Source organism: Apiospora phragmitis (genome assembly GCF_038363925.1).
Source record: "Apiospora phragmitis strain CBS 135458 chromosome Unknown utg000014l:1.0-1827420.0:1.0-1829600.0, whole genome shotgun sequence".
In the NCBI taxonomy this organism is placed as follows: Eukaryota; Fungi; Ascomycota; class Sordariomycetes; order Amphisphaeriales; family Apiosporaceae; genus Apiospora; species Apiospora phragmitis.
This window is the reverse complement of record NW_027117414.1, coordinates 1316249-1329876: the sequence shown is the minus strand read 5'-3', so window position 1 is coordinate 1329876 and position 13628 is coordinate 1316249. Positions and strand designations below refer to the sequence as shown.

At 46.4% G+C, this 13628-nt stretch overlaps 3 protein-coding genes across 3 annotated transcripts; 2 read left to right on the top strand and 1 right to left on the bottom strand.

Moving 5' to 3' along the window:
• Window positions 1-661: 661 nt before the first annotated feature.
• On the top strand, window positions 662-1590 carry PG994_015021 (uncharacterized protein; the record flags this gene model as incomplete). The annotated part of the gene is made up of 3 exons (XM_066866430.1): window positions 662-959; window positions 1101-1347; window positions 1371-1590. The coding sequence occupies 3 exons, from the start codon at window positions 662-664 to the stop codon at window positions 1588-1590; spliced, it is 765 nt and encodes a 254-aa protein (XP_066708106.1).
• Window positions 1591-1947: 357 nt separating this feature from the next.
• Window positions 1948-4310, bottom strand: PG994_015020 (uncharacterized protein; the record flags this gene model as incomplete). The annotated part of the gene is made up of 10 exons (XM_066866429.1): window positions 1948-2264; window positions 2351-2504; window positions 2571-2772; window positions 2830-2936; window positions 2990-3089; window positions 3149-3239; window positions 3481-3538; window positions 3602-3646; window positions 3706-3992; window positions 4034-4310. 10 exons carry the CDS (start codon window positions 4308-4310, stop codon window positions 1948-1950), a joined length of 1638 nt encoding a protein of 545 aa, XP_066708105.1.
• Window positions 4311-5524: 1214 nt separating this feature from the next.
• On the top strand, window positions 5525-7644 carry PG994_015019 (uncharacterized protein; the record flags this gene model as incomplete). Its single annotated transcript, XM_066866428.1, has 4 exons — window positions 5525-5889; window positions 6064-6396; window positions 6573-7007; window positions 7377-7644. 4 exons carry the CDS (start codon window positions 5525-5527, stop codon window positions 7642-7644), a joined length of 1401 nt encoding a protein of 466 aa, XP_066708104.1.
• Window positions 7645-13628: the final 5984 nt, after the last annotated feature.

The following is a 13628-nucleotide window of genomic DNA, read 5'->3' as shown; positions in this document are numbered from 1 at the left end:
GCGCTGCAAATATTCTACTTGAGAATTGTGGTATCCGCCCTGCACGACTGTTGAACCTGATTCACGAATGACTACTTACGTCTACTGATCGGAAACGCCGAGTCAAGGTGTCATGTTTTCTCTGGTACGCCCTTCCTCGTAATTGCAATTGGCAGCAAAGAAAGCTTGACGAAGAGTACACAGCTGTTGACTCCTTTCGCCAGTCACAATCCTTAGCAAGAACAGCAGCCGGTATTCCCGCTCCTAGAATCAGCTCATTCAGGTCAATCAATCGATGTACATGGCCAAATACGGAGTCTCTGATATCCTCCGTCTCCTCTGGTCAAGATTGAGAGCAGATTGCCGTGAACTGAGCGTCGACAAGTGTTCTGGTACCGAGCCACGTTCCATATTAGCCGGCGATCGTATCGTAACCATGGAGCTTTTAGTACTGCCGGGACTTTATAGTATCAATACCGGTTATATTGCCTCCGCGTTGGAGAATAATAATTGAGGGAACAATCTAACGTCACGAAATTACGGCATATCAATCTCTTGCCTACCTTTAATACCCAGACATGCTCCTCTCTCCGTCCATCGCCCTCTTCCACTGATGGATCTTTTGACATACCGCTAGCTGCCTCACACTAGGTATCTAATTGCCATTCGAAGATACTTGACCATGAAGAATCAACTCTTCGCAGTCGTCTCAGCGCTCGCAAATGTCGCCGCAGCAAGACCCGCTACTGCAGCGGCGGCCGCGTGCGATCGTTCCGCTCTGGTAGCCATCTCAGACTCGTACGTCGCTGCTCAAGCAGCCGGGCAGCTGGGAACGCTCAAGGGCGTCGACGCCAACACCGTCTACACGCAGAACTTCAAGACGGCGACCCTGGCCAGCGGCTTGATCTCGCAGTCCTTCAAGATCGACCATAACCGCAGCACACACGACACCACGCAGTGTGCCACCTACACGGAGCTAAGTATGTGTGCTCCTTCGATCTATATCTCTCGTTGCTTTCTTTCGTTGGCCTGTCCATTCCTCTCCGAATACAAACCCCCCTCCCACTCCCCCCGTTCAATTGAGAAGGAAGAAGAACATGCAGCTAACCCCGGCCGCACAGTCATCGCCGACCCCAAGAACCCGCACGTCGTCGCGACGCAGATCCGCCTGTCGCCCAACAGCACAACCCCGACCATCAGCAAGATCGAGACCATCGTGACGAGCACGGGCGACTGGCTCTTCAACGCGGCCGGGACGCTGCGGTACGCCTCGCAGGAGAGCTGGGGCGAGATCCCTGCAGAAAAACAAGACACGCGCGCGGTGCTCCAGGCGGCCGCCGACGCCTACCTGGACCTCTTCGGCGACAAGTCGGTCCAGGTGCCTTGGGCAGCCCCTGCGCGCGGCTCGAGGGCGGGTCCTACGTCCAGCCGAGCTGCAACGTGGGCGTGCCGTCGGGCATCCAGCAGACCAACCGCCGCTACGTCGTCGACGAGGTCACGGGCGCCGTCGACGTCTTCTTCGACTTCGCTGGCGCGGACCCCGACAGCCACGAGTTCCGCGTTGAAGGGGGCAAGCTCCGTTACGTGCATACTCTGACTGTGATGCATTGATGTGAGAGCGGTGAAGAGGATGGTAAGGTGTGGTAAGGAATGCTAGCGACGCGGTTACTGGCAGCGAGGGTATGAGATGGTTAGGCACGGTGATTTTCCACTCCCTCAGTGGCACGAAAGTCGTCGGGTCGGTAAATCCACCACGGTTATTCATCACTGGTCTCTTTCTCAGTATATTACGAGCAACAAGCGTATATGACAATCTCCATGCTGCCGCCTAGGTCGTCTAGTATGGAACGTTTCATACGTATCTGGCTAGAGCACCGGTTGAGATCGAGTAAACCAGCAAGAGCAATAACTTCCAAACATCTCATCTGCTAGCCAGATTCATTGGCTACTGCAACCTTAGCCTCCTCCTCATCCGCCATCCGCTCCTAACACATCTCCAGTGCTGTTTCTAAGAACAGTGCCCGGTTTAAAGATGTAGGGCGCAGACATAGTGCCTGTCTTCGCCTTCTTGCTGGAGTCCAAGCACTCGATCTTGTATGACAGGCCCAGATCATTAATGGTGATTTCAAGCTTGAAATTCATCTTGTAGTAGCAATCAGATGTTCGCTTTCCGTCCCTTGTCTTGCGTCGTTTGGCGTTGGATTTGGGTAGTTTTGTGAGCGTCATCAGATGTCGTATTGGCTCCATGTCGATTGAGAACTCGACTGTTTCCAGCAATTCGGCATCTGTATCTCTAGTTAGTTGTTTTTGCAGATGACATGGAAAGGTCAACAATGAATGACTGATTCGGGAGCTCAGCAAGCGCACTTACCGGCGTTCACTGGATTGCTATCGCGATAGTTATCCTCACAAGCTGTCTCTGAGATGTATATCTCTTGACTCAAGGTGATTCTTGGAGTATCCTCTTCAACGGGGATGTAGAGATCGTATGTCTTGGTGAGCCCGTCGGCGGGTATCAGGCAGCCCTGATGAATGTTAGCAACTGTGATGAGCAGTAGCCCGAGGGGTAGTCAGCTTCCGATTAAACGGACCCTTTTGATGACCCATTCCAAACAGTTCTTTACGTAATTGCATCCCCAGTCGTCAATATCTGGTTTTACACCTTTGTGGTGTCGTTTTATCGGTTCGTACGGCATGTGCCTCTTGATACCGACACTGTAGCGGCTGATTCTGTCCGCCTGATACTGCTTATTGTTGGCCCATATCATTGCTCCTTCTACTACTGCCCATTGGCTGTTTTCAAGTCAGTTTAGATTCGTGAACGAAAGAACCCTTGCCAAGTCTGCTTACCATTTGTGAGGAAACATGACCTCGACGCCGTAAGATCTACCGCACTCGTAGTGAATGAAGTGGCGTAGATAAAGCGACTCAGAGAATCCACCGACTAGGACTATCATCTGCGTAGTATTAGTGAAACAACGGGTTTCACAAAGTCCAATGTGATGCTGACCTTGACCTTGTGGCCCAGCTGGATGACTTGGTCTAACTGCTTCTTGAGAAGAGTCCAGACTTGCCAACAGGCTTCATTAAATATGGATTCGATCTCGTCTCTGTGTCAGACGTTAGCCGGTATATAGTTCTTCGGATAGACGCTCGTCAGGTGGCTCACTTTCTGATGCAGTAGTACCCAAGGTCACCATCGTCATCTTCTTCGAATTTGTCAAGATCCTTGGTTTGAGCCTCTCGAAACTTGAACGTTACTAAACGATCGGTCACTTCATCCTTTTTGATGTTTTTCTTGTGATCTTTCCCCACTCGAATGTAGCAAGTTCAATCTTGTTTTGCAGTGAACCGTCGTTTAGCTTGTGGCCAGGCTTAATGTCGTGCTTGATATCCTTTATCAATTGGGTTTTGAAGCCTTGGTCGAGATTCGTTGACCCACATGTGATCCCTATCCTCATGTCAACATGGAAGCGTCAGCGGAAGCAGGTGTCTTATTACCTGTGCTGGGTGCTAGCTCAACAAGTCTGGAGCTTTCTAGACGGTATGGCACGGTATCCTAGGTACCGTCAGTTCCCTCTCAAGGCCGCTTCAAATAGACAGGATTGTTATTTCCACTTACTGTAGTACCACCTCCGATATCCCCAATAAGAACACAATTGCCTGTCTGCCAAACATATAAGCATGGGCTTTGTGGTAAAGGAGGGAATACTGATCGTAACTGACCTCGAATTCAACGTCTCGGCTTGTCTTCCGCACATACGCCATGGCAGCTTCCGTTTCTGACACAGTTCGTAGAGTTTTTCCAATAGGTAACTTAGATAATTTCGAGGCCTTATCAACGGCGGCGCACATCTTTCGCACAGCCATGGGAGACCAGGCCGTGGGCAACGTCAGGACCAACTCGATGTCATCACGTTCATCCAACAAGTAGGTGATTCGCATGAAATAAAGCGCATGGGTGAAGACGCGCTGCAGAAAGTCGGCAATCAGATCGACCTCTCCTTGGGTGTCTGTAAAGTCTCCATGCGCTTTCTGATCTCATCTCGGAGACCAGCTGTGCTCTCGCTGGTGTCCAGTAGCAATTTGAAGCGATCAATGAGGACGCTGGGATTCTTCTTCCACAAGGGGGTCTTGATGGTGGCGAGGGCTTCCCAGCCAATCTTGACAGAGCCATCAGTCAGACCATAGCGTATGACCGAGGGGACCTCGCTTGTGGCTTTCAGACGACTCGCGCCTTCTTCGGGTGCTTCGCAAGGCCATTTGTTAACATGCACTGTTCTCCCTTGTTGCAAGTACTGGTTTTTCTCGAATGGAAGGCAAAAGATCATGCTGGTTGTGGTGGTTCCGAAATCAAGCGAAGCCCTCCATTGTTGGGCACGTAACCGTCGCCGTTGATGTTGTCATTAGAGTCCATTGTGATGGTGTATCATGAGGACTGATGACGGTTGTTTTCAGTGAATTTGCACTCGACTCGTGGTATGCAACGTCGACTCAAATTCAAGCTCAACTCAAGGACCTAGAAAGAGGTGTGCAGGATGTGGATGTGTGGGTTGGTGTGTGGGTGTAGTGTAGGTGTGGCAGACAGATCTTGAAGCAAACAAAGGACATTGCTAACTTCTCGGGCGACGAGTGCCTACAGGTGCATCCTAGGTATGCATCAGATGGAACGTTGGAGTGCACCTGCATCAGATCAAATGCGATGTCAAAGTAGCCGTGTGGTGTGTTGGAGAGTTGGGGTGTGACTGAAGCCTCCTTCACTGCAGGTTTTTCTTCTCAATAAAAACCATTGTTCATATTTCGCAACTTCCATGCTACCCAAACACACCACACACTCAGCAGATAACAACAGATTCGGTGTCTTAATGTGCAATGGAATTCAGCAGCCAGGAAATCAATCAAATGGTTTCATTTATGCATCCATGTCCTCACCAATGCGACAACAAGCGGGCGGGTTGGTTGGCACCTCTCTCTCTCTTATCCTGCCCTTTCCATGAAACAAACAGGACGCACCCCCCTGGCTGCCTTTGCAGTAGCTCTGACTGCCATGCCTCATCAATCATATACCTCCATCGGTACCTAAGGTAAGCAAACAGAAGAAACAGACGGAGCCCTGCATCTGCATGTGGCGCATCCAAGATACCTAACCTGTACCGTAGCTGGTCGATCCAACAGAGCCTTGCGGTCCAGTCAACTTTGCATGAGCACCTGCCTCATTGACCAATCTGGATACCTACCGATCACCTGACAGTGGAGCTAAGTCAGATACAAGCAACTACATGTAGAAACCCAATAACCGGCTGTCTGCTTCACAGACTTGTTGATGTCCCTCCGCCTCTCACAGTATGAGTTCATCAATTGGTGATATACGAAGTTACATCGAATTGAAGCGCATTCATCACTACATGTAGGCGGCGTGCACGGCAATTTGTTTGCTCGCGCCCCGTCCCCTCCGTGCCTCCTGCCTCCAAGGTTGTCACTGTACTGCTTGCTTCGCAAACATCTCCCTGCCACTTACAGGTGTGACCAGCTCGCCACAGCCACAATGGTTGCAAAGTGGAGTGCCGAAGACATACAACGTCTGCTCTTCTCTCTCAACATCTCGGTGGATATTATTCGCCAAGGGTGGCCTTATGAAGACAACAGTTGCGAAAAGTCTTCTCGAGAAGATAGGAAAGTGGGCATCGCTCATGCTTGCCGCCATCTAGCTACAATCTTTCCTGACTACTCGACTGCTCAATTACAGAAAAAGATGATGTGGCTATGGACAAATTTTGGTCCCGATGATGGCGACCGTGAGCCCGACGCTCTGTTCCTGGAAGGCGCTTGGGTCAAGACTCTACCGCACTTGGAATCCGAGTATCCAGATATTTGGGATCGCGTTGACCAAGATGTACGCAATGACAGAGAGTGAGTAACGTTATCCCTAAGCCCCTAATATGGTCCCCGTAAGTAGCTAACACTGTCCTCATTCTCACTAAGACGCCATTTGGCACGAATCCAAGAACCAGCGTTGGAGGGAAATGACCAACACATCGAGTTTCTTCAAGATGCTGAACTTATCAGATGCAAATGTGGTTTTAGTCATGTCCTGGGTGACACGATTTTATGCACGAACCCGGCTTGCTCATTTTGGCAGCACGTCAGATGCTACTATGGAGCGGACGATTCCACCGTGGCCCCCGAGGACCATTTGTGTGATCAGTGTCATTCGCTTCAGAATTTAGAAGAGGGCCATGAGATGATGCAGAGCTCTGAGGAAACCTTGGCCCCCAATCCCCATGGCGACGAACCCTCGAATTTGGATCCCAATATCGACGGACCCTTTACTTTCGAAACTCATACTGAACAACGCTCGAATGCCAATCCCGATTCAGGAGACTCTTCGACTTCCAACAATCTACATACAGAAGAACCGTCAGATTCCGCTCCTGGTGTCAAATACTGACAAATTCTGGGCCGTATTCTCAAGAGCTGCAGATCTCTGGCGAAGATGCCGAACGAAATGCTCCGATACATGCACCGATACAACCGCTAAGGACTAATGGGCCTCGGATACCTGCTATCCCATCACGACCTAATACCTACGATAGTTTCAAAGAATCACTTGCCCCATTCGAACGTCAATATGCTGCTGCAAATATTCAATGGGCACCAGACTCTGATGAGATTCAGTCTCATCTCAAGAGAATGTCACTTCAATGGGTCAACATTTCTAAATCCCTGACAAGAGACGGGTTTCTTCTGGCTGAGGTGCCTATGATGGAACGCCTCAGAAAACAGATGCATATATCATCCTTCTTTGCATATCCCCATGAGAAGACTTCCGATCCACCGTCAAAACGGGTAACAGAAAGGTGGTTGCGAGCCATGCTGGTTGCTTGTGCTGTTGACTGGGTTTTCTATCCGGTTCAAACCATGACAGACCAGATCACGGGCGACGAGACTTCAAGCGTGTCTCGTCTAAACGCCGAGCTCAACCCGGTTTTGGCGCACTCCATCAATACAGAACTCACAACCAGATGCAAGTATATTTGATATACGTTGCTATTTATAAGTATACTTACTTTACTAACTGTCGTTTTCCCCAGGTAGTTCAGAAGAAATGCAAAACTTGTTCTTCGAAATAACCCAAAACCTAGCCAAAGCCGGTTCAAGCAAGGAATTTACTTACACCTTTTTGGAAACCGTAAGCTCGCGTTGTAAGTTGATATATCGCATTGGAGAGCTCGCTGGCATCGTAAGAGCGCTAACATGTTTTACAACGCAGGTAGCAAAGGAGTCTTTCGCATGCTGTATTGCGAGGCGGTCACTAGAATGCTGGGGGACCCAGATAGTGGCTTGCCTCGAGCACTTGATTGCACGGCAAAACTTTACTCAGAAACTTTCTTTGATAGGCTCGTGCCGTTCTTGACTGTTGGGGAGAGTCGTTCTGCTCTCCGGTTCGCTCCGCCTAACATCAGCACAATGGTCGAGGGCGAGAGTCCATGGCGGATCTCAGAACTGACAGCTGTATTCAGTCAGCTACTACGGCTCAAGTTGCAACTATCTCTGTCCCACAGCAACTATGAGCTGTGGTTTCCGGAGAAGAGTTCCCCCGAGGATTTATACTATTCAAAGGGCCTGGTTGTCCCCCCAACGACGATGGTGCCCCAAGGGCGATAGAGTTCTGCCTCTGTCCGGCTATTCTTGAGCATGAGGCACCATATATTTTAGATCGCGAGGCAATTGATATATCCCGATGCCACGCTTCTTTCGTGCGGCTTACGGAAGAAGAAAGGAACCAGGCAAAAGTTGTCTGCCCAGCGAAAGTACTCTACCTAGCTGTCTGTACATAGTCACTATACGTAGAGTCTTCCGGGGCTAGCATGGCACATTAAAACCACCGAGTTGGTACTTTGCGAGAAGAATGAGGCTATTTACGAGGATTTAAGACTCGCTCGTTGTTTTCAAATGAAATCGAAATAGTTCCTCTCGGACGGCTACAAAACCACGCTCAGATTAAGCCTCTGTCTATTGAAGGCGTATAACGAACAGACATGATATGAAGTAGTAAAGTCTCCAGTATAAACTAACAGCTCCTCCGTGTAGTTGGCAATAAGCCAGCTGACGGTGCTACGGTCACCCCATGCAACGGCGACCCCTAAATTTAGATAGCCCCTGATAGTACCACATATAAATTAGTATATGAACTAATCAGCTTTTGATTTATAGTTAATTAAATAATACTATCGTTTTTCTTTTTTTTTCCTCTTTTTAATAGGCCGTAAACTTAATAAGTCAGCATTATAACGCGCGATTTAAAATGTTATAAATAGTTCGTTAATAAAATAAACCGCCGAAAAGTATAATATCTTTAAAATAAATTTAAAGGCTCGAATTTATAGCTATAAAATTATAAAATAACGGAATAAGTCTTTCTAAGCTTTAATAATAGCGGAAGAGTTTTAGATCGTAATTTAATACTTTACGTAATATAATCTAGGTTACTCACCGGCGTATATTATTTTTTAAATATTCGCTTAACGGGTTTTTTAAATTAACGAAATTAATATAATACTCGGTAAACACTAGGTTAAAAGATTTATTATTTATTATTTATTTATTAATACTATTCTTTTTAAAAGGATAAATTTCTTAAAGCTTAATATAACTTTTATAAAAAAAAATTATCGAGTTTTTCGAACAGCTTAATAATTTTATTTTAAAATTAATCCCTCTAAAGTTTTAGTTTAACGTCGACGAGATCGGTAACTAGCTCGGCTATAAAACGAATATAATAATTATTAAACTTATTAAAATAAAAAAAAATACTAATTATAAACTCCCTTAATTAAAAATAAACTTCTACGGTCGAATATAATAATGTTTTAAGCCGAGCCTTACCTCCTCTTATTATATTTAAAAATTAATAAGTCCAATAGTAATAGTTTTTAAAAAAAGAGGACTCGCTAACAGATATCATAAAAGATTAAGTCTTTACAGCATCCCTTAAAAGCTAAACTAATAAGGAGCTAGCCTTAGTATAGCTAAATAAGGTTTTCATCCTTTATATAAAGCCTTAAAACGAGGACTAATAGCGGCTTATCATCCTAAATAGCCACGCTAGCCACGTAAGCGAGAACTTTATTATAACGTACTTAAAGTATAAGATATAGCTTCTTTTTTTTCCGGCATACTCGTCGCACTTATTATAACCCCTAAATCTTAATCTCTTTAATATACTAAAAAATATTTATTATTAAAAAATAACCTTATACTATATAGGGCTTAATAATGTAAATATAAATAAAAAAAACTTCCTTTAATATTACGAACTAATTAAAAGGTTTACTTTTTAATTATATATAATAACTAGCGGCTAAGCCGTAATTAATATATTCCCTTGCGATATTAATAAGCCCCTTAATAGCCGGAACCGGAGAATAAAAAACTAAGTAAAAATAAGACCATTTAAACCTCCCCTTAACGTTTTCGATAAATAATTCCTCCTTTATAACATTACTAATACTTATAACTAGCCGCTAAATTAAAGAGTTAGCGGATACGCTTAATAATAATAATATTATTTTTAATAACGTAACGCGCCGGGTTTTATTTTAAAAGCTTTAAAAAAGTTTAAATAATTTAAACGGCTAAATTAGCTAATTAGAGTACGAAAAATTAGTTTTAAAAAATAATTTAAAAAAAAAAAATAAAAAGAGGAAAAGAATAATATTTAATTTTAACTAAAAATTTAGGCGTATACGAGATACTATAGCAATTAAAAGGGAAATAAATAGCGTTACATCGAAACCCTAGGCTATTACTCCTTTATTATTAACGCCGGAAGCCGTTATAATTAAATCTAACTTTAAATTTAAAATTAAAAGTGTTATAGAAGCGTTTCGAGATTAAAACGGTATTTTTAAGATTTTATATTAATTTTTAATTAAATTATTCGTATTATTATTATATAATATTATTATTAGTTTTTAAGGTCGCCGTTACATGAGGTGACCGTAGCACCGTTAGCTAGCTTATTTATTATAATATAGAAATATCCAAGCCTGATAAGTAGAAAATGCTTAAGACCCCTGTAATTAAAAATATTACGGAAGCCGGTTTTAACAGTAAATACATTAGCTAGCCATTTTGTACCTTGTAATTATCATGTGAATTAACACCATATCAGGAATACGAGACATGCAAATCAGACTTCCCAAGGTCTACCCGATTCAGAGAACAGTCTAATTGCTCGATTCCCTCATGCCACAGATTTCATGGTCACTGAAGACACGGGCCTAAAGCCAGGCGGTGGGCTGGAAGGAATAGATGCATCCGAGCTTCAGCAGCAGTTGTCACAATACACTCCTCCTGTCACTCCTGTTAACAGCCAGGGGCGAAACAACGTAGTGCGGCGCCAGATCCGTAGTATGTCGCACGCAAGAGTGGGTCTCCACCGTACGCGTGCGTTATAGTGGTATATACTCCGATGCGACACAGTATGGACGGGGATAACTGAGTGCAAATGTATAGTGAGATATATCCGCATTATTCGAACGATACATTGAGCAGAAGAACTCAACGGTAACAGATTGGTACAGACGGAACATATCGACGCGTTGACGTATCAAGGTCCCCAGAACCAAGAGAATATGTCACAGCCAGCCCTCTGTAGAAGATCTCTTATCTCATTGACTCTGTAGTTGAGGATCCGCCTACATTCACAGAAACTACGGAGACTCGCCCCTTATCCGTGTAGACTTCTATGATACACGTATTCAATCAACACAGCTATGCGTGCGCTGTATCGAGATTCGATGGGGTTCATCGCGATATTATTATCGTCATGCTATACAGACGGGGCAGAGTAGTGGTAATGGCGAGGGGCAATCATCTGGCGTAGAGGGAGCCGGGCATCGATGTCGAGTTTTATATATTCGCCATGATGTTAGGTATGGGCAGTAACGTTACCTCGGATGAATGGACCTATGGCATGTGGGGGACTGGGAAATTAGCAATGGTCCGATTTCTATCTTTTTCTATCTCCCCTTTTCTGGGTATTCAGATGAGTTAAGAGCACGTAAGGGCGGAGCATGGCAAAGGCCGCCCGTTAAACAGCTTTTGACTCGACACTTTTAATAAACTCCATTATATTTTGCTAAAACAATAATCTCAAGGTCTTATTATGATTTTCCATAGACATCATGAAGTAAACATGACCTTTGCAATAAATCAGTAGTGGATGAGGTCAAGCCCTCCCTGGAGTCTGCCAGTACACTGGCTTCCACGACGATCGGTTAGGGGCAATGATCCCATCTTATGGGCTATTTGGTACTATCTCACAATATACCATCGCCAGTGGAATACGGTTATGGAAATTTTCCATCGAGCCCCCTGAGGCTCGTCGGGTTGTGGGTCCCGCAACGGCAGCTCCCTTCCGGAGACCGAGGCAGGAGTCGCTTTGCAATTCAATGGCCGCAGTCTAGGTCCTGCACTCGGACGAGACGATGATTGTCCAGCGATCTTGGCATGGCCTAGGCTCGGTGCAATCATGATGGAACTATGACAGCATAGGAAGAGGAAAATAGGGGCCAACCCTAAAAGATATGCGGCCGGTTCAGGTGACCGGGGGTGGCATAGATCCGCAGCGGATATTGTCTGGTGATCACACCAAACCCCAACCGTCCATAGATCCTTGGTAGATTCGCCGCGATGCACCCTTTTCTCGAACCTTTGGCCCCTTACAGCTTATAGGCCGCCCGGAGAATCTGCCGGGAGAGAAGCTTATAGAATAACCCCTATTATTTCCCTTTGTTTTTCGCGCCCCGTGAAATCCATCTAATATCGAGCAAATGCATACATAGTGTCCGGGAAGACGGCAAAAGCGGCAGGTGAAGCCACAGAAGCCGGCGGTAGGTAGTTAAGCAGGTCGATCTCATTGGTACGTACCTAAGCATAAAACAAATTCTCTCTGGCCCCAACGCGCCGCTAACTAACTTAGTGCCTGTTGATCGCTTTCCGGTCTCTCGGGTTCGTAAGATTCGCGTTATAAACAAAGAATACAGTAAAAGAAAAGTAAAGCAGGAAGATTCGTAGCCACGCCCTTAGCCCCGGGATCGAGAATCTCTTCGCAGAGTTGCCATGGATTAGTATACAGATCAAGATCTCATAGCGTCGTCTTAGCGTGGAAAATATCTATGGGCGGCCAAATTGACTATGTAGGTAGGTATTTAGATACCCCTTGTCATATTGCAGTTCGTCACGTTTTGTGGGTTGCCAGAGGATCCCGAGGTCGGCATCCACAGCCGAAGCTAAAGGGGTCGACCGGCACTACGTACCGCCAATAGTCATCCCTGAGTCGTGTCAGGCGTGGCTCGACGGCCAGGGTTGCTCTGGCCCTGTAGAATCGACGGTGGGAGTTGTTAGCAGTGAGGGTGACGACAACCTACTAGACGATTTCTGGACGATGTCGGCGAGTTGAGATTTTCAGCTCGGCATTCGAATGCCGCATTGACGCTGCTGCTTTTCAGCCAAAGTTAGTAACGTGGCTTACGGCGTCACAACTCTTTTCCCCATTAACCCGCATAAGCATGGACGCCTCCCCAAGGCGGTTGACAGACCGAGGAAACTCTCAGGCAGCCATGTAGCTATTTGTGGATATGCATATTATGTGGTTATTGATGCCGGCAAAGCACCGGCCATGGCTGAAATTGGTCATGATTACTGGTAAGCCGGCTTCCATCGCACAGCGCGAGTTGCTGCTGGGAGAGTGTTCTGGGCTTCAGGTTTTCCTTTGGTGGTTGACTCAAGGCTGCAAGGATCGACCGAGGAGATGGTCTAGGTTAGCTATCCGAGATTCGTCGAGATTGTCGATCATTACGGGCTCCCGATTATTACGGCACGAACCCATTTGGGTCTGTGGGATCTGACGTTGTCGAGCTAATAAGCTTTGGACCGAACTTCGAGCTACAGTAGCACGGCGGTCGAGCCACTACGGGGATGAATGACCTAGGATAGAGAGGCTAACATTGAGACGATGAGAAGTCTAGTTGCAAAGAGAGACAGAGACAGGAGCAAACGGGCAAGCGGGTTCGGGTTCCTGCATAGATCGACTCAACTATTCTAAAGTTCACCTACCTAAGTTGCCTAGGGAGGCAGTGAACTCTGGGAAGTCAAACGCCTCGCGTCCCAAATCGGTAGGTAAGCAAAGCAAACATCACAATTTGATTTGACATCCCATTCAGTCAATTGTCAAAAAAGTAAAACCTTCCCCGGCAGCCTTCAATAAACTGGTCAGTCATTCTGCTATGGCTTGCACCTATTTTAGGGCAGTTGGGCAGGGTTCCGCAGCCATGCCGCCCAATGCGATGGCTTGCTTCTACTGGGCGCGGGTACAGACTTGGTCACGAGCCGGGCTACCTGAGCTAAGGCACGCTACGCTGGAGGCAGATGCGCCTGATTAGCCCCTTTAACCCCTGCTCCGGACTCAACACCGTTTCTGCTTTGGGCTACCTTCCCCTACTCGAACTGCATGGCCTAACCGAAGTTACCACACCGTCGTCACGGACTACCAGCCGACTAACAGCAGACTGAGAATTCCACTCGGGGGAGGCCACGGCCCAATGAGCCCTAGGCACGGCTTGTTGACTAAAGCTGCCACTCCA